Source organism: Mobula birostris, chromosome X (assembly GCF_030028105.1).
Source record: "Mobula birostris isolate sMobBir1 chromosome X, sMobBir1.hap1, whole genome shotgun sequence".
Classification (NCBI taxonomy): domain Eukaryota; kingdom Metazoa; phylum Chordata; class Chondrichthyes; order Myliobatiformes; family Myliobatidae; genus Mobula; species Mobula birostris.
This window is the reverse complement of record NC_092402.1, coordinates 62,122,588-62,148,380: the sequence shown is the minus strand read 5'-3', so window position 1 is coordinate 62,148,380 and position 25,793 is coordinate 62,122,588. Positions and strand designations below refer to the sequence as shown.

General features: G+C 39.2%; 1 protein-coding gene across 1 annotated transcript in view; it reads right to left on the bottom strand.

Annotated features, from left to right (window-relative positions):
* LOC140191801 (sodium channel protein type 8 subunit alpha-like) overlaps positions 1-25,793 on the bottom strand; it is a 248,703-nt gene that overhangs the window by 174,309 nt on the left and 48,601 nt on the right. Inside the window, exons 3-5 of the mRNA XM_072249577.1 lie at positions 10,898-10,987; positions 7,837-7,965; positions 1,050-1,141 (exon numbers count right to left, since the gene is read on the bottom strand). Of these exons, the coding sequence (XP_072105678.1) occupies positions 1,050-1,141; positions 7,837-7,965; positions 10,898-10,987 (311 nt within the window). The remainder of the gene's footprint in view (positions 1-1,049; positions 1,142-7,836; positions 7,966-10,897; positions 10,988-25,793) is intronic.

The following is a 25,793-nucleotide window of genomic DNA, read 5'->3' as shown; positions in this document are numbered from 1 at the left end:
AAAATTGTACTGTGTGTGTGGAAACTTGAATGTATTTGATCTCTCTGCCATGTAGGTGAATGCAATTTTATCAGGACGATATGAATTGTAACCATTTATCACAGGAAATCATTGTAATCGTTCTAATGTTGATCAAATTGGTACTAGCAGTGTAGAAAATACAAGGTGTGTGTTTAACTGGGGGAAGAGATGTGCAAGCATTGATGAGATCTTTTACTTTTGATACCAATGTAAATTACACAGCAATTCCAATCCAAAATTCATTCCCTGGTTATGCCTTACACAGATTAAAGGAATTTTACTTTCTTCATGTGAAAACTATTACAATTACAAAGTTACTGCTACTGATTAGGGCTTTGTTCACAAGATAAACAGGATAGGAACAGGCCATTCTTGAATCCTATTCTTAACTCATCTTTCTACCTCAGGAACTTCTTGCCCTGTTAACTATTGAATCACTGTGTAATGATTCAGGGAGACAAGAAAGGAAAGATACTTGCATTGAGATATTAATGTTTAGAATGCAATAATTGTAGAAATTTCATTCCCCCCACCCCCGCCCCAATTTTCTCCTCCTCTCCTATCTGGAGTAAAGCTCTTGCACAGAAACTAATTACTTTTGCGTCCAACTGTCCTGTTTCTCCCCCAGTGTAAAACACAAAATTGTAAGATTTGACATCCTATTCACCAGAGGGCCAATGCTGCAAATTCTAACACCTAGAAAAGTTGGGATACTGGAGCCTCTGGATGGTCTCAGACAGCTTTTCCAGACTTGGTTCAAAGCACTGAAATAAAACATTGTTCCACGGGCATACTATTGGATAGAAAGTTTAAAATCATTGATTCTTCCTAACAAAATATTCATGTGCGTCTTCTGCGAAATCAAGCAGCAAGAGACTTAATTTAAGAAAACAAGTGGTCAAAATTATAATGGTTTTCAATGGGCCATAAAGCAAGTGAGCTGATGAGTTTATCATGCAACAGGTGTGTTAAAAGATATTTGTACCAGAAAGGGAAAAGTCAGCCTTCGTGTTTAAATTAGCTCTCACCTGGAATGACTGAAATAGTTTTCAAAGCTCGGAGAACTCTGAATGTTCTCAACGCTGAGACATTGCCAAGGTCCACAAACTCTGTCACATATCTGCAATAAGGGAAGGTCACACACAAACACAATGACAAGACACAAAACAACTAGAGGTACATGGGGCCTACTCAACACCTAACACCAATCATAGACTTCTTACCTGGAATTACAGAAATAGTTTTCAAAGCTCTCAATACTCTGAAAGTGCGAAGAGCTGAAACATTGCCTAGGTTTACAAATTCTGTTACATACCTGCAGAATTAAATCACAGTTACTTGTGGTTATATTTTAACCCTTTGAGTACCTTGGTAACATTTCGCACCAGAGCAGAGCTATTTAAAAATATTCAATAATAATTTAAAATCTTTCATCACGGACACACTTTGTTCATGGTTTGGTCCATTCACTGGGCAGTGTCAAATCACTGACCCATTTATATTTAAAGCAAACGTCAAATCCACTCTTTAATCCTTAAAGTATTTATTTTTTAAAAAATCAATTCTTTTTCCACAAAGAACATTTGCCAAGATTTTGAACCTATAGTTTCCTCACATCAGTTTCCTGACAATAGATTTGGCCTTCACATGCTACGTCAATGCAACCCAAATCCAGCTTTGGCATCGTTGCTGCATCCATTGAATGGCTTCAGCCCAGATGGATTCCAGAGGCTACTTCCTGCCGCAGCATCAAGTTTTTACAATTATAATGATCTCAAGCCTCCAAACTCAAACTGACTCACCGATTCTGGCCAACACCTTTTACACCCATGATTTAAATATTTAATGCCCATCTTTCCTTTTCAAGGAATAAAAAGAAGCTAGGCTCTGGGATAATTATGATCATGTGCCAAACTTATTCTTTTGATGATTTCAAATTTCGAAGCAACCAAATGCAGTCTATACCATAGCCTGTTCTTGTTCTTAGGCCCTTAGCCCCAGTGGAGCATAAGCCATCGATGACCTCCTGGCTCCATAGCCTGTTAGATGAATTTTATTCGGTTGAGATGGTGGCATGCATTTTCTTTCTTTTAAGAGTACAGCTGCAAAGGTCTGAAACCAAAAGTAGGATTAAAAAGTATTTGAAACACTTTGAATGTGTGATGAAACCTGCATATTTACATCTGAATACCTGAAGTTCAACTATGTTATAATTAAAAATCTCTCTTTAAGCTCTACCCTGTACAAAATCACTGAAAATAAATTAATTAACATAAAATGCAATAGATCAGTAATCATTCAGTATGGTTAAGCATAAGATTTCCATACTGCAATTTTCTTGTCCAAAATCCACTTTTGTTTACAGGGCTTGGCAGCTGAGCCTACAGTTGGAAAAATTAGTGTGTTATTCTTGGATTCCCTCAGATCAGAATTAGGTCATTAACATTATAATCTGGCAACTACCAAAACACCTACATTGTTATTGAGATACAGAAATTAAAGCTAATCAGGCTTCATTTGAAGTCACACATATTACGATCTGTACTAGTCTTCGGCTCTGTAACCACTGATCTAAAACATGCTTGGTTCCAGCTTTCTCAAGCAGCTCAAAGCTGCAACTTGGCCTTGACAATGTTCAAAAAGTTCAAAATTCAAAGTAAATTGATTATCAAAGTACTTATATGTCACCATATACTACCCTGAGATTCGTTTTCTTGCAGGCATTCGCTGTAGAACAAAGAAATACAATAGAATCAATGAAAGACGACAGAAAAAGACAAACAACCAATGTCCAAAAAGACAAACTGTGCAATTACAAATAGTAATAATAACAAAAGATAAATACGAAGAACATAAGTTGTATAGTCCTTGAAAGTGAGTCCATTGGTTGCGAAATCAGTTTAGAGGTGAGGTGAGGTGAGGGGAATAAATTTACCCTTGCTGGCTCAGAAGTCAGTACATCTTTCTTGACGGCAGCAGTGAGGCTTGAATGCCGTGAGTCCTTGGTAGTGGATGCTGCTTTCTTGTGGCAGCACTCCTCGTAGCTGTGCTCAATGGTGAGGAGGGCTTTTCCTGTGATGGACTGGGCAGTATCCACTACTTTTTTTGTAAGCTTTCTTGGTTTTTGGCTTTGGTGTTTCCAAATGGGGACATTTATCCAAAAGTTCTGTCTTCCTCCTTCTTATATTTCAGAAAGCCATCTTGGCAATCCCTTCAAAATTCTTTCTCTGCCATGATTCTTAAGCACATCCCCATTGCCCCTTTAGATAAGTATTCCTGATATAATTTAGTCCAAACTGTTTTTTTGATAAAAGTTGCCGAAAGAAATGTATTGAATTTCTTAACTTCAACCTATTGAATGCCAAATGCCTTCAATTCTGAAAACAGCACTGAAGAATACATTTCACATGGTTCAAAAAATTTATAACTTGGAGCTCTTACAGAGAGGATTGCTTTCTGCATTCACTTCAGCATACTGAAAGAAGTTTTCACCTTGATGTTTACTGAATATAGCTCTAGAAACAGAAGGAGCCCTAATTCAGTTTGGATCACCATTTGCTGTTCAAGGAAAACGTTTTAGAAACATCCCTACAAGGGTCATTAATTGACAGAGTGAGAAGGTCTCACCAACTCAACAAAGTGTCTGCTGAGAGCATTGAAACAAACCGGGAACAAAGTAGATGGGGAAGCACAGAGCCACACAAGAGCTAGAAAGTTGAAGGAACCCAATAGTAATCGTGTGTCACTGACCAAGAAAAAGAATTAAATGACTGATTTTCAGTAAATTAAGCCTAATATTTCCTTTTGTCCTGAGGACTCCAACTTTTTTCAACATAATACCCCATTCCTCAGCTTAATGCTTACATTTTAATATGTTTCAAAATCAGGTTTATTATCACTGCCATATGTCATGACATTTGTTGTTTTGTGGCAGCAGTACAGTGCAATACATAAAAAAAATTGCTAAAAGTTACAATAAGAAATAAAATAAATAAATTAGTGCGAAAGAGGAATAGTGAGGTAATGTTCATGGACCATTCAGAAATCTGATGGCAGAGGGGAAGAAGCTGTTCCTAAAATGTTGAGTGTGGGTCTTCAGCATCCTCAGCCTTCTTCCTGATGGTGATAATGAGAAGAGGGCACGTCGCAAAGAGGGTCCTTAATAATGGATGCTGCCTTCTTGAGGCATCTCCTTTTCATGATGTCCTCATTTACTCTTCACCTTAAGAAATCATTGCCAAAAGATGTTAATCACACAAAATTGCTTTGCAAAATTCATCCACCAAACTGAAAAATGTTGAGGTTTAGAACAAAATACATGGCCCCTTGGTGTCATAGTAAAAGCCACATCAAGTTTTGGTTTAGAAGTTGCTCCACACATTCCCCTGTACAAAACTATACTGGAAGTGACATCGTCAGTTTCAGTACTGTGTTCCTGCATAGCAGCTACAATTACTGAAGCCAGCAACTTCAGGGACATACCACAAGCAATACTTCCTGCTCCAGGGTAGTGCTGTTACTGAGTATGGAAAGCGAGGGAGCTCAGCAACAAAGTATACAGTTGAGTCATTCATTTTGGTGGGGAGAGAGCGGGAGAGAAGGGAGTAGAAGAGGGGTCCGGAGGAACCAGAACAGGATGATGAAAAAATGTCCAGAGAAGACATTCTTTGTGGGTGGGGCCATGGAGGCAGCTGAGCACTCATTGCAAGATGTGGGCAGGGAGGTCTTTGCAAGGAGATGAGTGCTGTCTTCAAGCATCTGTTTTGTGAAACCCTCTTGCCACTCTGGCTCCCCCTCTGCATTAAAGAAGAAATAGATTAAGTCTTATCGCCACAACTATGGAGAAGTGATTTGGGTGACACCCCCCCCCCAAAATGTGGCAACGAGCAGCAAACTGTGAGGTGTAGCACAGGGAAGCACCATTTGAGATCCAGATGCCAGGAAGCGGAGTGAAACCATGATCGTATCCTCCAGAAGGCAAAATGGGCAATGATTGTATTTGTGGTCACAAGAGATTGGAGATCTTAGCAAGGACTTTGATTTTGTTGCTTTTTGAGCATTACACTATAAATAGCCTATTTTCTCAGACCAGGAGGGTTGAAAATCTCTGTGGGACTGCTATCAATGTCATTTGGAGGATTTTTCATAAAGAAAGTTAGATGACAACTTTCCTGAACAGGTAAGGCAATCTGAAATGCTTGCAGATTGTTTTTTCTCTAGGATAATTTGATTTCCACCAGTACAACACCACATTGTATTTGTATAATCAAATCTCGATAGCTCTACATAATAATGACATCAGCTTATGCAGTCCAGAAATTTACAAAAATCTCATTAAATTTGCTGTTACAAATCAAATATCTGAGTGAGGCTTTCTCCTCTCACTACCACCCCCCCACCCCCAAAAACTATATTTATCCAGGTGCAGCCAGTCGCCTGCTATACTGCATTATACTTCAGAAGCCTTTGATAAATTCTAATCTTACTGACATCACTAACACATTCTACCCAACTGCTACTTTATTCATTAAATAATAAATAAGCTAACTAATAAATAGGGGGAAACTCCCTGAACCACTTTTTAAGTAATACTGTTTACATTGTAAATACAAGCTGGTACTTATGTATCCACATTTTATTCAATATCTGTACTTTAACCTCTAAATGTTATGTTATGTAATTCTTTATAAGTATTGAATGTTTTTGCATATATCACTCTGACCAATGCACCACAGTAAATTTCTAATAGATATAAGTATATATGGTGAATAAAGGTAATCCCTGAAATCAGACGCAAAAGCATATTCTCACTGGAAGTAGCATTGAGGGGAAAGCTTTTCTTGGATTTTCTTTCTGACTCAGTAGTGACCAACTTTTGTAACGTTTCTTTACGAAGACAGCGCAAGTTAGTAAAATGTCTATTATATTCTAGATATTATAATCACCCATTTTCAACAGAAATGCCTCATTCCTTTTGTTATAGATAGGTCACTAGGCTAAAAGCAATCCCACACCAGAGCTCAGTTACAGTCTTAACCAGCTGCCTATGCTTTGACGACATTGGAGCTTCTATGTCAAACAATCCAGCAGTAAGAGAAACATGTGGTCAGAATTTATTCTACCTTTTTGCTTTCCTTAAAAGCTGGGTGGAACTGAAAGACTTATTTCCCCTTGTTCCATTCTGCCTTCTTTCAACCACGGCACTCTCAAGTTCCATCTCTCCCAACCAAGGAATCAGAGACCTCAGTGAAGTATACTTAAGTCGTAATCAGTTTTAGTCTTAACCCTTCAAATGGCCTTTTTTCAGATGAAGTTGTCTCCTGCTGCCTAAACTCCTGAACTGCCCCTCACCAGTTAGCGGCACCCTCTCAGTTTGGGCAGGAGACTGTAAAACCCCAAGAGTTTAAAAACTAGGACTGTAGAGTCAAGTCATTCCTTTTAGGCTAACTGTCTGCAGTCACATAACATGACTTGCGTAAGACACTATGCCAAAATATCTTGTTCTTCCCTTTGACATTGAATCTGTCCTTCTCGCTGCCTCATTAAAACTCCTTTTCTAAAAGGAAACTATTAAAAATAGGCTTTAGTGTAAACATTGACAAATAACATTTCCAGCACTCTCAAACTCAGTTTAAGTTCTGTGCAGCATTGCTAAATTCTGTAGAAGATTTTAAAAAAATCTATATTCAACTTTATCTCAAACCAGTTTGCAATTTTCTTCCACATTACTTGGAATTGCAAAATTATATTTCCGTAAATCCATTAGTGACTGCTTCCAACTGTTAAATTCCTTCTGTGAAGTTATCCTATACAGGCAAAAAACAGAAAAAAGAAGGAATTCAAATCAAAGCAAGGTGCTTTTAGAACACCAAGGATTGACAGGGTGACTATTGTGTAGAAGCTGATACCTGTGCTTATGGCATCCATTTCACATCAGGTTATTTCCAAAATTAGTTTTTTTTTTTAATTTCCCTTTATAAAGCAAAGAATCATTCTTGTGGACAAAGAATAAGGCAATATCATGCATGGTGCAATATTTCAGATCAGCACTCAAAGGGTTAACATTTGTGATTATTCCTTTTTGCTAAAAACTCTGCTTATATTGTCACTATCACATGGCACACCCACAATTCATCTGTTTAAAAGGCATTTACCAATTTGAATTATTGGGGATTACAGGTTGATTAACTCACTACCAAATATATTTAACAAAGGTATAGAGTTATCAATAAATAAGAACCAACAAATAAATGTTATGTCATCTGTAAGCAACAAGCTATACAGAAGATCTGCAATAACAATAGCCAGTTTGCTGAGTAATATCACCTGTATTACCAAATCTGTGTGGGTTAAAAAAAGGTCAGATTGCAAAACACCTTTCAGTATTTGTATTAAATACTATAACCTTTACATCTCTATGACCACCTCTAGGCTTCCAAGTCCAGTCTAGTTCAACAGAAATCCTGTCGAGTAAAATTAGATCCACATAACGGAACTAGTGTCAATACTAGTATTAGTCAGCTTTGAGATCTTCAAGAATCATTACTACCATCTCAGCAAACATTATGCAGAGATAGTCATTGTTATCCCCAACCTTTAAATTTGGCAGTATAGGAAATTATTGTAAATTAAGGCTGGTAAACATTGCTTTGTAAAGCTATTAAAAAATTAAATGGAAGTTAAAATTATATTAGATAACTGCTTAAAATACTCAGAAATTCCATGCAAATCACATCAAATTAGTTTCACAGTTGAGCCATTAGGTAACAATATTTTTTCAAATCTCAAATAACCTACAGATTAAAAATTACTTACGCCATCATTATTACACTGAAATCCAGCCAATTCCATGGATCTCGTAGAAATGTAAAGCTATCTATGCAGAATCCCCTTGCAATCATTTTTACAAGAGATTCAAATGTATAAATGCCGGTAAATGTGTACCTGTGGAGGAGAACACAGAACTATATTTATTCAGAGGGGATGCTGATGTGAGGAACTAACTGCTCAAAGGCTCAGTAGATTCCCCCCCCCCCACCTCAAGTAGTGTCAGTAAATTGAAGTTAATCAAACACTCAAGACATTTTTTCAGACACCCACTGGTCAAATAATCTTTTCCAATGTTCTTTCCAATTATCCCAAATTATCAACAGTACAATTCTCAGTAACTCCTGTAAACTTATTTTAAGATCATTTCATAGTATCTGAATGAATTTTAAAATTATAGCAGATTTTTTTTAAAAAGTCCTTTAAATAATACTAATTAATTCTGAAAGATAATGCAACTGGATTTTAGCAACATTGCATTTTAAAAGCAAAGCCTATGGCTCGAGGTTGAATATGTGTATTGGAATTGATAACACTTTCATTTCCAAATTAATGAAGGATTTAATTTTTTTTAAATCCCAAAATATCTACTTGTCACCCAGGATCACGATCTTCTCTGGTAGTAACTTCTCACCTGTTCCAGATTCAAAAGGCAGCATCCAAGTTGGATCTTGGCACGTGAAGAAAAAAAAATGTGCTCTGCATTTCTTGTACTTCACTGACCACTGCTAATTTTTATTGGCAATCTCCATTTGCCTGAGGTTGTGGCACTCAGCCACTTTGAACCAATACAGTTTAGCCGATGAAAGTACTTCAACCTTGCTGTGAGGAGCTCTAGGATTTTGACCCAAGGACAATGAAAAGATGACAGTATATTGCTAAATTGGGATAGTGCAAGAAGTTGCAAGGGAATTTGTTGCTCATTTTTCTATAGTCCTGCTATTCCTGTCCTTCTGAATGGTGACTATCATATATTTCATACGTTTTCCTGTTGGGATTCGCTGCTCTGAATGTTATCAATGATACCCATGGCAGTTACTGCGTACCACTAGGAGAGGGAGTGAATGTGCAAGGTGGTTGTTGGGATGCCAATCCAGAAGATTATGTTCCGTATGGTTTGGAGCTCAAGTGTTAGTGGAGCTGGACTCATCTAGACAAGCAGATACCAAGCCACCATTCCACAATTTTTGCTTTGCAAATGATGGAAAGTCAGAGTTCGATGGCAATTGCTTGCTGCAGGTTTCCCTAACTCTGACTTTGCTTTGCAGTGTGTGGCTTGTCTTATTAGTTCTCTTGTTAATAATGAGCCAATTGGCAGTTGGGGATTTGGCAATGGCATCACCAAGGAATGCATAGTATAGATTTATTCTGTGAGATGGTTATTGGCTGGGATTTCTTTGGAACTCATATTACTCGTCAATTACCAGCTCAAGTTGGTACATTTTCCCTGGATTGCTATTTAGAGCCTTGGGCTGCCCTACCATCTAAATAGCTGCACCTTCAACAATTTTCCACATTAGAAATCTTCATCTCTGACCTTAAGGCAAAGAGAAGATCTTTAATGGAGCAGTTGAAGACCCAGGATACTATCCGAAGGCTCTTTGAAGTCATAATCAAATGATGCCTCAACTTCAAGGATAGTCACATATTTTACCTCTGGAATTCAGATCTTATTGCACCCTTGGTTCAGAAAGGGACTCAAATTAAGGAAACAAGATTCTTGAGGGAATGCAACTCAATTAAATGATCAGGGTCCTGGCACGTGCCGATGTAAACCCACTGACTGACTGAAATAAACTAATTCCCACAAAGAAGATCAAGCCTGATACTTCCCCTGTCTGCACATTTCAGTTAGATAGCCTTGATTTATTAGAGAAACTGTGTCTATGTTGAGAAGGAGCACAATAGTGCTCAGTTCTAACAGTTTTACACCACTGGCTCGGCTGCATACAACATATTGGCAGAAAAGATGAAGACAGAGCAACTTATTTCCTATGCTGTCTATAACAAGGGTTTCAGGAAATCCATCCACATCCCTATAATGGGAAACAATATTACTTTGATTTTTAAAGAGATTATAAATCTTTATTTACTGCATTGCACGAGTTTTTCTTGCCAGAATGCCAGCTAAAAATTGGTTGCATGGTACTTTAGGAAGCCCAGTTTATTGATGACACTTCACTCTAGCTCCATGAATGCTATTAAAAATAATCTATTCTAATACATAGAATCAAACATCCAAATTCAAAGTACATCACATACCTTTTAAGGTAGGTGAGGATGGGATGCCCTGCCATATTTTCTGCTCTCCCCATCAGATATCTTTAATAGTTTGTAGGAGTTATTTATGGATGTTTGCTCTTCCCTGCAGATTATTGTACCTTTACAAAGGTAATTATTACCCTTGAAATAATCTAACAGGACAAAATTGTGCATTTGTTTAATGCAATGGGAAATACAAAGACATTAACTAAACCCAGTTGTGATGCAATATTTTCTGATATGGCAGTTAAATTCACTCTTCTTCCCAAATTCAGTTGCAGGTGGAAGTGCTACATTATGGATGACCGAGATCTGGAGAAAGTAGTTGACAGGCTGGCATCAAAGTGATATTTATTACATTCACATGGAGTCCAGTATAAACTCCAATCCTCTAACTCTGTGGAGAATGTGGCAGCATTATAGGCATTTCAAGGGCCAAAATTTGTGAGCGTCAGGGAATGTGGTAATGAAGTTGAAGTTATCAAAACCAAACTTTAGCTTCTTGAATAATCCACATTGAAGTACCTTTTAAAAATGTCATTTCTTCAGATCAGCTCAAAACAAGAATAGAATATCCATTTTATTCCACTTGAGACACCAGCAAAAATTCTCAGTTCTCTTTGGTGTGCACGCTGCTCATTTATAGGAGAAACTGGAAGGATCCATAGCTTCCTCATTCCCTTTACTCAAAGTAGTACAAAATGTCTTGTGTTCATTGCCATGCACAGTACAGTTTGACAAGTTAAGAGAGAACATTCACGAGGAGCAAATAAAGAGAGATACTTACTCCACTTGCTTAGACCAGTCTGGGGGTTTACTAAAAGTCATGAATACACAGTTGGTCAAAATAGTGGCCATAATAATCATGCTGAACACTGTAGATTGGAGTTAAGGAAATCATAATGATTCCTGGTGTTCAATAATTAATACATTTATTAGATAACAACACATTTTCATTTCCATGCTGTTACACATTTGCTGGCTTCTTCCTTATCAACAAGGATATGCATTACTTAACATGCACTGCTACCTGGATGATATGAAACTATTTCTTACACTATTGAGATCCTATAAGATGCCCAGAAGGCCAAGCCCCTCTATTCAAGTTTTAGCTGCTGGCACCCACATGTAAAATTACCTAATTTTCAACACCATTTCACTAATGTCAGGTCTCCTGCAGGTAATTTAGTGTGTACATTTAAACATATTCAACTTCAGCAACAGCAGGATTTAGCAAAACCAAGGGAGACCCGGCCTGTGGGACTGGCAACTTTATTCCGTCAAGAATGGCAGGCAACGTGCATTATTCAGATACTGAACATGGAGCTCAGCATTCATACTAACCTCCACCAGGGAAATGGGCTGTTTTTAGACCATTGAGTTCTATGTGGAAGAGCCATTTGGAAAGTTCTAAAATATGCAGAATGCCAAAAATTTATTGGAAGACAATTTTTATTTGCTTGAAATTGCGAATGAATCATTTTCCTTCAGTTTTCAAATGAAATTTCATCTACAAAGGAAATATTGGCATTCAAGTATTGTACCATCCCAATCACTGTTCTATTCTTCCTCTTGACAATGGAACTGCAAGGCCTTCAGGCCTTCTTACAGGATCTCTACTGTTTATGTAATTCATGCCTTACTTTCCTGGAATCCCAAGCAATGTGCCAGATACAAGACATTTAGAATGGATAGTACACCAAACCAACAAAAAAAAACAACACAAAATGGATGAAGCTACTAAAGTGTATAACAGTGATAACAGTTGCAATCATTGCCTTCACAAGATAAAATGTGTGGGTTGGTTATAAGAGCAATGACAACTTAAAATAAGGAAATATAACATGTGACTGCAGTGGAAGCAGCAAAGAATGCCTATCATTTGGATGACTAATGAAAAGATGACCATCTCTTTTATGATAGTTCTCAATGAAACAATTCCTATTATCTGTGCAAATCAACTGCTTGTGTCACCATTCTAAAAAAGGAACATCCAGTCAAAAAGGTTAAAGCAGAAAATGCTGGAAATTCACAGCGGTCCAATCGGCTTCCGAATAAAGGAAAACTAACCTGACGTAACCCTTTCCATTGGATACAGATCCAGCCTGTACTATTCCTTCGGATAATTGAAGGAGACATTTTTCTGCATCCCGATTGACAATTTTATTTCACGAATATTGTTGAATGCCCAGTCTCCATTTTCCAGCTCACAGATACATGGATAGCCTACACATTAGGTGGCTTTGCTGCAAAAATCCATAATCTAATATTGTTGACCGTTTAGCAGATAAGATATCCAAGACCGTCTGCCGGGTGGAAAGTTTGTTTGGGGGGCGGGGGGGGGGTAACCTAAATCCCAGCTTTGGAAGGACTGGGGGGGGGGGGGGTGTAAAAAGAAAAAATTGCTCCTAATTCTGCATAAAACAATAAATCTCATGCAAAGAGTGCCTGATAGAAGTGAACTTTTGCTTTCCTAACATTCAGGCTCAGACGAATATAACACTACCAAAGCATAGCAGGAGGAGATTTACTCTGCGTCTAAATGCACTATACCAAACATGAAACACAAATTTGGCATTCAAAACAGAAAAACCTCCATTTTCCTGACAATGGGAGCTTGAATATAAATATCCTACGAGTCCAACTGATGGAATAAAATTATCTTCACTCTTTTGGCTTCTTATTAAACCAGATTAACCCCAAGTTTCAGCAGTCACAACCTGTTTCCTATTACACTCAAACCCACAGCACAAAACTGCTTTAAAGCACCACTAATTCCAATCATGGCCAGAGGCCACTTAATACCTGGCTGCAAGAGAAAAAAAGTCTACTTCTGCAAACAGGAGGTGCTTTGGTGAAGTAACAGGTGAAATATTGCTTAGAGTGCCAAAAGCTTTGTTACATGTTTAACCTGTCCCTACACCTCACTAAGGATTATTAGATGCTACTACAGGATGCCCAAAATACGAAACAGTCAATTCTTCAATGAGCACAGAAGTCACAAAAAAAAACCAACTGTTCTGAAGATTTACACCTAACTGTTAGCCTAAGGACCCAATGTGTATTTCCAGCATTTGGTACAATTTTTGCTTTCAAATTTTCAGGCAGCATCAAGTGAACATTTTTCTATCCATATACAGTACAGGTCGAGCTTCACTAATCCAGCACCATTGGGACCTGAGGAGTGCCGGATTAGTGAAAATGCCAAATTACAGAAGGATCACATTAAGCATAATCAGTGCCGGATCACCGAAGGAACCGGATTACAGGTAATCAGATTAGTGAAGGTCTACCTGTACTATTAAAATACATCAACCTCAACTGCCACCGCTCAAATAAACTTAATTCTTATTTTAAACTCACTCATTATATCTATAGCACTTTGAAGCTGCAGACTACTTTCAATAACTGACTGCTTTGAAACAGCAAGGTAACAAAGACTTTAATGCACAGCATTGATAAACAACTCACTTGCTCCTGCTTCTTTGCCTGTAATCAGAGGATCTCAGTGGCTCATTTTATTAACCAATCAGCAGCTGGAAACACTGCGGCTAACAGAGAAGAGCTGCCGCTTGCGAGTTGGCTGCTCTTCCGGCTGCAGGTGGCTGGCTGGCCGGCCTGCTTGCATGCTTATTGCTTGTTAGCTTGGCTGATTCATTGCGAGCAATCAGCATCCGTTTGGCTGGCTTGTTGGGAACAATTTGCATTCTGAGCACCAGCTTGACTGGTTGGCTAATTGCGTGCAAACTGGCGAGTTGCTTCGGCCTTTTTTTAACTGTTCTCAACCAGATCTTATCTTGCTCCCTCATTAAGTTTGTATCTCACATGCTTCACTCTAAACTTGTACTTCAAGATACCATTTCATGACACCCAATTTTAAAGGAAGTCTGTATTATTGATTCTGACATCGATCCAGTTACTGCTGTGGAATTTTAGGGGCTTTGGATACATATTTTTCTATTATTCAGAACAGTTCATTAGCTTGAGCAATATCAAAGCACCACTGAAGGCTCACATTCAAAAATGAAACAAGTTCCCTTGCTCCCTCTGTTGGGGAGTTTTCCTAGCTATTGGTTAGACCATAAGAAAGCACAAGTAAGAGCACAACGTGGAAGTAAACTTTTGCCACCCTACAAGGTATATCTGGTGATGAATACAATGAGGCAACGCAGATGGAGGTTGACATGAAGTCAGCGGCTCATGATGATTCAACCACCTTGCAAATGTAAAATTAGTTTGGTAACCCAAACAAATTTGATGCAAACATGAATTGGACTATGTTGAGTATTTAATATTTCGGTAAGATTTGAGTAATATTACAAATAAGCATTAATTTAAGCATTCTTACAATTTAAGCATTCTTTGCTTTTTTTTTACATAATTACTGGTCATATGTAAAAGTGAATGGCACGCGTTGTTACACTACCACATCAAAGAGCGCACCTCCCAAAAGTAAAATGAAGTGAGCATACACGTTTATGCCAGGCTACTGTATTTTACTTTTGATTAATTTCTGGAGTTACAAAGTGACGACAAGGAAGTTTTAAATGGACCAGAGACAACTACCTACCCGTTGAAGCACAGCAAGACATTAGAATTTTTTTTTTTTTTTTTTTTTTTTTTTTTTTTTTTTTAAGCATAGTGACATGTTAGAGTTTTTAAAAAGTCAGATAATGGACAAAATTCATGAGGCATAAACAGTGAGCACTGGGTGTTAATTTTTTTAAAAAAGGCAGAAATGACTGACTACATCGAAAAGATAGACACGTTCAATTGCACAATGCATAACTGGGTGATAACAAAGAAGTGCCAGTTATACTGAGTACAAGTGGTGGAAGAGCATATTGTTTGCTTAGAAGTTTGACTGCTCCAACCAAACCAGCCAATATGAGCTTTGTTGATATCATGAATGTAACGTAGGGATATTTTGAACCAAAACCATTGTTGACTGCAGAATGCTTTAGGTTTCATAAGTGGAATCAAAAGGAAAGGGATTTCATTTCAGCGTACATGGCTAAATTGAAGAAATGTCTGAGCATTGCCAGTTCAGTGACGGGTTTAATGATATACTGAGAGATCACAATATTACATAAACTAAACAAGAAAGCATTCAAAATGGCCCCTAATTGAATCACAATTCACATTTAAAAGAGCAGTTGAAATTGCTGTATCAATGGAAACTACAGCCAGAGATACAGTCAGGAATGAAAGTGAATGTGAACAAAATTGCAACATCTAAACAGGAGCCTGACTGGCAGAACAAATTGCGTTACTATTGTGGCAGGGACTCACATACACCAGACCAATGCAAGATTAAAGGCGAAACTTGCAGAAAATGCCACAAATTAGGACACGTACAAAGAACATGTTGAACAGACAAATAAATTGACTGCACAAGGAAGAGATAAAGATAAAAAGTCAAGCTGCAGTTTCAAAAGAGCACCAATCTGCACACTGCTAATGAAAATTCTGACAACGATGAAAGTGACATTGGACTACGTAGCCTTGAGATTTACAATGTGAAAACTAACCATAGATGAGCAATATGGCTTACACAAGAAGTGAACGGCAAATTAATTAAATGGAATTGGACACTGGCTCAGCTATTTGAGTCATTCCACAAAATGAATTTGAACAGCATTTCAAAGATACTGAACTGAAGCTCACAGATATCCAACTAAGAACTTATACTAAAGAAGAGATAACTCCTGTGGGAATGACATTCATAACCGTAAAATAAAACAACCAATAAGCCACATTGGGCTTGTACGTGGTAAAAACAGGAGGGCCAGCATTGTGGGGTCATGATTGGCTGAGACAACTACAATTTGATCGGAGATCCATCCACAATTTGCATGCCTCATCCCCTGCAATAGAACCAACTGAAAGCGAATTAAGAAAGGTACTGGATGATGCCACAGTAGTATTCAAGGATGGCATTGGAAAACTCAAGCATATCAAGGGTAAAATAGTTCTAAATGAAAATGCCACACCCAAGTTTTACAAAGCCAGTCCTGTTCCTTATACCATCTGTAATAAAGTAGCCAGTGAGCTAGATTGCATGGAGGCTGAAGGAATTCTTTCCAAGGTTGAGGTGGAGCCATGAGCAACTCCAGTTGGTGCCAGTACCCAGGAAGAATGGGTCTGTCAAGATCTGTGATGATCTTAAGATCACCATCAATCCAGTACTGAAAGTAGATCAATATCCTCTGCCCAGGATAGAGAATATCTTTGTAAACCTTTCCAGACTGAAACACTTCAGCAAAATGGCCTATCTACAGATGGAGATGGAAGAAGAGTCCGAGTTGTTTCTCACCATAAACACTCTCAAAGGGCTTTATCTCTATAATAGGCTTATTCTTGGATAGCATTTGCACCTGCACTCTGGCAGAAAGCTATGGATCAGGTGCTGCAGGGCTGCCCAGGTACTCAGTGTTACCTGGATGACACCATTGTTACTAGTGAGGATGACAAGGCGCATCTCCAAAGTCTCAAGGTAGTTTAAAAAGATTAGAAGATTATGGGCTCAAAGCGTGACACAAGTGTGAATTCCTGAAACCAATTATCACTTGGAGTGGCTCCACCATTCATACCCAAGGATTACACAAGTGTGCTGAGAAAATTCAAGCAGTGCTGGATGCCCCAAGGCCAAAGGCCATGTCACAGTTGTGGTCCTTTATAGGATTTGTCAATCACTATAACAGATTCCTGCCAGACCTGGCTACTGCGCTCCACCCCTTGAACTCATTACTACAGGTCGGGAAGAAATGGCAAAGGACAAAGTGCGAGGTTGCTTTCCAAAAGGTAAGGAAATGGTGGCAGCAGACACTGTATGCACACATTATGATCCACACTGTCCAATGAAGCTTGCCCATGATGTATTGCCTTATGGTATAGTGCAGTCTTGTCACATTATGAGTGATGGAAGTGATGGAAGTAGCTTTTGCATCAGGTTCCCTTACCACTGCAAAGAAAAATTATGCACAGATTGACCGAGGCCTCAAGTCTGGTTTGGTGTGTAAAATGTTTCAACCAGTACTTGGATGGGAGAGAGTTGACCCTCATTACTGATCAACAACCACTAGTAAGACAAAAGACACAGACACACACGTACATTTCGGGCCGAGACCCTTCATCAGGATTCCTGTGGGAATGACAATCATAACAGTGAAATACTGCAACCATGGCAAGTCCTGTAGGGTCAAAGCCCAAAATGTTGACCGTTTACTCTTTTCCATAGATGCTGCCTGGTCTGCTGAGTCCTTCCAGCATTTTCTGCATTTTGTTGGATTTCTGTTGGATTTCCAGCATCTGCAGATTTTCTCATCTTTGATCAGTCACTCGTGTCCATTTTCAATCCACAGAAGGGTGTTCCACTAACAGCAGCACTAATGCAGAGATGGGCTCTGGTTCTTGGAGGACACAATTACAAGATTGAATTCAGTCATGGAAATGCTGATGGATTGTCCCATTTACCCTTGGAAAAGGAAATACCCGAAAAATTACAAAAGAGGACATTCCTCTTGATGTATTCTCCCTAATGCAAATTGAAAGTCTCCCTATTATGGCAGAGATGATCAACCAGAAAAGACCGCACACAGTCTCAGGTCTACATAGCAACCCAAAATGGCTGAACCAGGCAGCAGAAATTCCAGTTCCCCATTTTCACCAGCGCCAAGATGAACTTGTCTTTGACAGGGTTTGCCTTATGTGGGATTGAGACTTGTACCATCCAAACTGAGAGCTAAAGTGTTGGAGGAGCTACATGCCGATCATCTTGGCGTGGTCAAAATGGAAGCGTTATCTCAAAACTTTGTCTGGTGGCCTGGAATAGATCAGCAGATCAAGCAGTTTGCCATGCACTGTTTGGGATGCCAACACGTCCAGAAGAAAGGTATTCACAGCTGTGAAAACCACTTCCTGCAGTCCCAGAGTCAACTTCTACCTCCACCACAGAGGAGGCCCCAGAACCTGAGAATGTTTCACAGCCAGAAGTCTCACCTGCCAAGCAGAATGACCTCCCGGGTCAGGAAGGACGTTATCCCACAAGTGCAAGAAATCCTCCACAGTGATCAAATCTTTAGGCCTGAATGGAACAATTTAAAATTTCCTATGCTGCGGATGTCAATATAGTAGTTGTATTATCTCATATACTGTGTATATCGTTGAGATGCATTCTATGTTGAGTTGGAATTTGTAGCTAAGCAGGGAGGAGTGTTGTGTATTTAATATTTCAGTAATACTTGATTAACATTGTAAATACATTGTTTGATTAAGCATTCTTTGTTGGTTAATTAATTGATTGTGGGTTATATGTAAAAGTATGTGAATGGCATTTGTCATTATACATCATGCCAGAAGTGCACACCTCCTTAAAGTAAAGAACTATCCATACAAAAGCTATCCCTGGCTCCATGTTCTTTTCCTGATTAGTTTTTGTTTTGGAGTTGAGAAACATAACAGAACAGCTCAATTCTTCTTGCGCAGGTTTGCACAATGGATAAAGAGATAAGTGAACGCTTTCGCAGTGAATGGTAAATGAACAGAACCCCGGCTGACTGAAACAGCCAGATAAATATTTCTATCCGTGACAATGTTCTTAGCTGCTGTTAATTCTGTACAATACGAGACCAGATCAGCACAACAAAGTAAGAACCAGGGTACAGGGACTTGATGTGCATTTTCATGAAAAACATCATTTTGTTACCGGTATTAATGTGTCATTAAAGCCTTCAAATACACAGTTCATGAGAATAGAATTTCATTAGTGGTGATTAGATGCGAGCAGCCACGTTTAACCATAACCAAGTTACTTATCCAGGAGAACCGTCAAAACATTTTTCAGATGAAGAGTACCGCATTAAGCGACTAAGCACCCAGAGGGGAAAAGAAAATGCACAACTTAAACACAGAAGTGAACCAACAGTCGAGCTTTTCTGGTGGTGTAGTGGGGGGGGGGGGGGAGAGAACACAAGCCTACCTTCTATGCAAATATAGAAGCTAGCGCAACTTTCACAAATCACAGGATCTTGCAGCAATTAAAAAAGTGACATTATGCAGTTTAAAGGAAAGACCCAATATAATGAATGGATATTAAGTTGTTGGAGAAATGATATGAGAGCAGAAGGAAAGCAATCTTCAAATCTTCAAAAAAAAAAGGAAATTTCTAACTGAAATGAGTATCAAGCATGGCAGATCGGGAAATTGGCTCAGATACACAAGAGATTCTGCAGACGCTGGAAATCTAGAGTAACACACACAAAATGCAGGAGGAACTCAGCGGGTCAGGTAGCAGCTGTGGAAAAGAATAAAGAGTCGACGTTCTGGGCTGAGACCATTCATCAGGACTCGAAAGGAGGGGAAAAGAACAAGAATAAGATGGAGGGAGGTGGGAGGGGAAAGGGTACAAACTGGAAGGTGACAGGTGAAGCTAGGCGAGGCGGAAAAAGGGGAAAATAGTTGGGTAGGGGTGGGGAGATGAAGTGAGAAACCGGGAGGTGACAGATGGAAGGGGTAGAGGGCTGAAGGAGGAGGAAGATGAAAGGAGAAGTGGATACCAAGGAAGAGGGGGGGGGGGGGAACCTGAGAGAGGTGATGGGCAGGTGAGGAGATGAGAAGAGATAATGGGGTGCCAGAATGGGGAATGGAAAAAGAGAAGGGGGAAGGAGAGAAATTACTGTAAGTAAGAGAAATCAATGTTCATGCCATCAGGGGGAAAGCTACCCAGACAGAATATTAGGTGTTGCTCCTCCAACCTGAGAGTTGTCTCATCTTGGCAGCAGAGTTGTCGATGGCCCAACATGTTGGAATGGGGATTGAGATTGGAATTAAAGTAGTTGGGCCACCAGGAAATCCTACTTCTTGCTGATGAAACAAAGGTGCTCGATTAGTTCAGATAATTGTTCTGGGATCAGTTTTGGGTTTAGATGTGGCACTTCCCAAACTCATGAGCCCTAGGGCGCCAGGAAGTTCAGCAGCACCACCCCATTTGCAGTGAGCTACTGGGACTGATCATAACTATGTGGTTGCAGCTTTTTACTCAGTCAAGTCAATGTTGGACCACCTATTTCGCTGGAAGTTTTGACTCGAGTTTGTGGTTGAATTTTAAATAGGGAAGAGCTAACCAGCATCTTATTTATGGCAAGTGAACTTCTCAAAAAACCCTTCACTTTTAAGTCATATGTTTGCATTCAGAACCTCTAAGAGGGAGGCTCAAATTTGGAAGCAGAACTCACATCTGATCATTGAGTTTAAGACATTCCACTATGGAATTACCATCTCAATGTAAAGTAGGTGCACTGCATACATTGTCCAAGACAAATATCACTATAACAATCCCAATTATTTTGAGCACTCCATGAGAAACAGTGTGTCCAATGTAAAACCCCATCCCTTCAGTCTCCACTTTTAACTTTTAAATACAAAACTGATACTTCTTCGGAGGGCAATATACAGAATGCAAAGGAGCTACGGTGATTACCAGAATTGGATGGAAAAGTTTGGAAGATGGATCTGCAGCCATTGACTTGTAAGAAATTACCAGGGCATTCTAATCATAAACATGACTATTATTTGTACAGTGTTAGCTTAAGTCTCAAGAAAACTTCAATGTCATTATAAATGCAATTAGGCATGTGCAATTTAGTACCCAGATGAATCAGTGCTCCTCCCTATTTGTGGACCTATTGCCTGTATCACATTCCCATGCAATAATGCTTGCCTTCTGGTCCCAACAAGAACCAAAGATGAATACATATAGGGTTGGTAGATGCCATCTACCAAAAGCAGAGGAGATTTGACGATATTGCCAGCATGAGTAACCTTCAGCTACTCAGTACAGAGTACAGAGGTATGCCCACATTTAAGTATTAGATTGTGCACATAACTGATGGCAGACATAATGACAGAGAAGTGACACTAAGATTATTAAAATTAATAATGTTCCAAAGGTAGGCAAACAGATCAGGCCCATTTTGTTTAAGCAAAGTCAATAACAAGGGGAAATATACTTAAGTTAATCAGAACAGATTTTTTTAAAAATAGCATGTTTTAAGAGGATTCTGGGACTCTCTGACTGAAGGATGAAGGCAGAAACCCTCAGGTTTAAAAAGCAACAACATAAGTACTTCAAGAGCTATAATTTACAAGTCTGAGGACTACCACTTTCTGAGATTGACCCAGGAAGAGCCATTTTCAGACAGTATGGATACAGAGACAAAAATGTCCTTTGATGGCGGAAAGCAAGCTGATGAGAACATATTCAACACTCTTCTGCATGCCTCTCAGGTTGGGAGGAACAAGCTTTAGAAGTTTGACCTGGCACAGCACCAACCACATTCTATGCACAGAGGCAGGCAACTCATGAAAAGTGATATATTAAGTTGGCCAATGCACTCCGTGCTGCTAGTTTACTTCAAGGAGCACCGAACAGTTGGACGTATCTGGAAACAACAGCAAGTGGGAGCAAAATGGGAGCCAGCTAACTATTGTAGGAAAGGCGGATAATAGTGCTGAAGATAAGGTAGCTGTTTTACAAACAGAGGCAATGTGAGGTAAGGAGAGGCTGATGAAAGGGTAAAATTGCAGTCAACAGGATGAGTTGCCACGTAAAAGGCAGACAAAAACCAAAAAGGGTGAATACAAGACTGAAGGTGTTATATTTGAATGTGCACAGTATACAGAATAAACTAGATGAAGTTGCAGCTCAGTTGCAGATTAGCATGTATGATTTTACAGGCATCACTGAATCATGGCTGAAAGAAGATTATAGCTGGGAGCATTGTATGAAAGGACAGGCAGGGAGGCAGAGGGGTAAACTGTTGCTCTGTTGGTAAAATGAAATCAGATCATTAGAAAGAGGTGACATAGGGTCAGAAGGTGTTGAATCATTGTGGATAGAGCTAAGGAACTGCAAGAGTAGAAAGACCCTAATGGGAGTTGTATACAGGCCCCCCAAACAGTAGTAAAGATGCGACCTGCAAATTACAATGGGGAATAGAAAATGCACGCTAAATGGTCAATGTTATAATAGTCATGGGGGACTTCAATATGCAGGTAGATTGTGAAAATCAGGTTGGTGCTGGATTCCTGGAGGGGGAATTTCTGGACTGGCTATGAGATGGCTTTTTAGAGCAGCTTGTGGTTGAGCCCACTATGGGATCAGCTATTCTGGATTGGGTGTTGTGCAATGACCCAGAATTGAATAGAGAGCTTAAGGTAAAAGAACCCTTATGGCAAGTGATCATAGTATGATTGAATTCACCCTAAAATTTGAGGAGAAGCTAAAGTCAGATTTATCAGTATTACAGTGGAGAAGAGGAAATTACAGAGGCATAAGAGAGGAGTTGGCCAGAATTGACCGGAAAAGAACACTGGCAGGGATGATGGCAGAGCAGCAATGGCTGGAATTTCTGGAAGCAATTCAGAAGGCACAAGATATATATCGCAAAGAGGAAGTAGTACTCTAAAGAAAAGATGACACAACTGTGGCGAACAAGAAAAGGCAAAAAATAGTGGGAAGTTAAGGAATTGGGAAGCTTTCAAATACCAACAGAAGACAACTAAAAAAATCATTAAGGTAAAGATGGAATACAAAATCAAGCTAGCCAATAACATTAAAAAGAATATCAAACATTTCTTCAGATACATAAAGTGTAAAAGAGAGATGACAGTGGATATCAGACCACTGGAAAACAGTGCTGGAGAGGTGTAATGGGGACAAGGAAATGGTGGATGAACTGAAGAAATATTTTTGCACCAGTCTTCACTGGAAGATACGAGCAGTATAGTGGAAGTTCCAGATGTCAGGAGTCTTCAAGTGTGTGAAGTTACCATTACTTAAGAGAAGGTTCTTGGGAAACTGGAACATCTGAAGGTAGATAGGTAGATAAGTTGCCTAGACTAGATTGTGTACACCCCAGCATTCTGAAAGAGGTAGCTGAAGAGATACTGGAGGGATTAGTAATGATCTTTCAATAATCACTAGATTCTGAAATGGTTCCAGAAGGCTGGAAAATTGTAAATGTCACTCCACCCTTCAAGAAGGGAAGAGAGGCAGAAGAAAGGAAATTATAGGCCAGTTAGTCTGACATTAGTGGTTAGGAAGATGTTGGAGTCAATTGTTGAGGATGAGGTTTCGGGGTACTTGGAGGCACATGATAAAATAGGCCATAGTTAAGATGGTTTCCTCAAGGGAAACCTTTGACGTCACACATGAGGCTGTTTAACAAGCTACAAGCCCATGGTATTACAGGGAAGATTCCAGCATGGATAAAGCAGTGGCTGATTGGCAGGAGGCAAGGAGTAGGAATAAACAGAACATTTTCTGGCTGACTACCAGTGACTCATGGCATTCCACAGGGGTCAGTGTTGGGACAGAGTCTTTTCACATTTCAAGAGGTCTAGAATATAAGTACAGGGATGTGATGCTGAGGCTTTATAAAGGCACTGGTCTGGCCTCACTTGGAGTATTGTGATCAGTTTTTGGCCCCTTATCTTAGAAAGGATGTACTGAAACTGGAGAGGGTTCAAAGGAGGTTCAAGAAAGTGATTCCAGGATTAAATGGCTTGTCATATAAAAGAGCTTTTGATGGCTCTGGGCCTGTATTCACTAGAATTCAGAAGAATGAGAGATTACCTCATTGAAACCTATTGAATAGTGAAAAGCCTTAATAGAATGAATGTGGAGAGGATGTTTCCTTTAGTAGGAGAGCCTAAGACCAGAGGACACAGCCTCAGAATAGAGAGGCATACTTTTAGAACGGAGACAAGAAGGAATTTCTTTCACTAGAGAGTGACGAATCTGTGGAATTCTTTGCCACAGGCAGCTCAGGAGGCCAAGTCTTTATGTATATTTCAGGCAGAAGTTGGAATTGATAGATTCCTGATTGGTCAGGGCATGAGGGGATATAGGGAAAAGGCAGGAGATTGGGGCCGAGAGGAAAATTGGATCAGTCACGATGAAATGGCAGAGGAGACTTGATGGTCCAAATGGCCCAATTCTGCTCCTCTCTCTTGTGGTTTTGCCACTACTCTCTCAGACAGCCCAGGTGATTGAGAGATCAGAAATGAACATCCATTTGATAACAATGCCTCAATTGCATCGGATTGTGGAAGATGACTGGCTCCAATTGTTAAGATGTTAAATTTGGCGATGTATTTCCTAGCTTGTGTGCCACAATCTCCAGCCTTAATTGCAATAAAGATGCAAGTTTAAGTGAGTTATGTCTGTAAATGGATTCTATTCATGTATTCATAAGACAAAGTAAACAAGGAAACAGGGTGTAAACGTAGCACAGGAATTCCTTGGAGCTGAGTAACTCTGGTTTTAGCATGACAAATTAAAAGCAGCTATGGAAGCAATCAAACAGGCCACTGAAGTTGAAGGCATTATCTACAAAGTCAGGAAAAACATAATTTGCAGAAATCCAATTGCGTGATTTGAAATTTAGAGCAATTAATATTTACTTTAAACTCGAAGCAACCCCAATGGACTTCAATATCTTGAGGCCATACATGTTGCTATTCTTTCTACAAGTCTATGTGTTAAAGACATTGAACACACTCCTCAAAACAGTAGAAATAGATCAGCAACTATATGGTAAAAGAAATCTGAATAAATACGTCAAAACTTTTTCTGAAGTTTAAAATCTACCCCTATAAGATTTAAAGGGCAATAGGTACAAAACTAATTTTAACCACAATGTTTGCAGTCAGAGGAAGTGGCACATTATCTACTCTAAATGTCATCTGGTCAACATGATTTACATTTTGAAGTACAACACAAGATATACTTCATGGTTCTAGAAGAATATGATGTAGCTCTGTATCAAGAGAGGCATTGAATAGGTGCTAAAATTGAGAACTGGAACAAATGCATTTAAATTGGTACACCTGGAGCAGAAGAGATCATTGCTCACTTCTCACGAGGTTTTATGTGCATAATTAAGTGTGAAACTGCAGGAATGTGATAGATGTTCCAAATCCTTTCAGAGACCTGGAAGCTTTCTTCAAATATCATTTTTAAAAAAAAAAGCAACTCTAAGGTCTTAGAAGCAACACACACAAAATGCTGGAATAACTCAGCTGTCAGACAGCATCTGTGGATGGAAATGGACAGTTGACTTTAAGCCAAGAGCCTTCATCAGGATTATGATTTTAGCAATTAGTTTGCTTCAGTAGAAGAATGTGTAACTACAAAATACAAAACTTGAAAATTTAAATCTAAAATTTAATCTTAACATGAAGCCTCTAACCCCTCAACCCCTAATATTGACTACATTAAAGGGAATTTGTTTCTGAGCATGTTTATAGTTCTATTGTGTCAACCTTTGCAGTCTTCAGACACTCATGATCTAAGCTGCATTTATTTAGCACATTTAACCTTTTCCAAGCCACTTCAAGAGAACATAACCACAAAAAGGGTTAAGCATTAGAGAGCAGGGTGGCTGCACAATTTAGCTTTGTCGAGATACTCAAGAAGTAAAAGGATATGAAAAAAAATCCAGGGTTTAGTGTTGAAGACATAGTTGCCAACACTGGGGCAAGGAAATACATGAGATACAGCAAAGTTGGTTTTGAAGGTGAATTGAGTTCAGAGACTTCTCGTACTGCTGGAGGTTGTGAGATAGGGAGAGACAGGGCCAAGTGAAGAACTGAACACAAAAATGGATTTTTTTAAAATA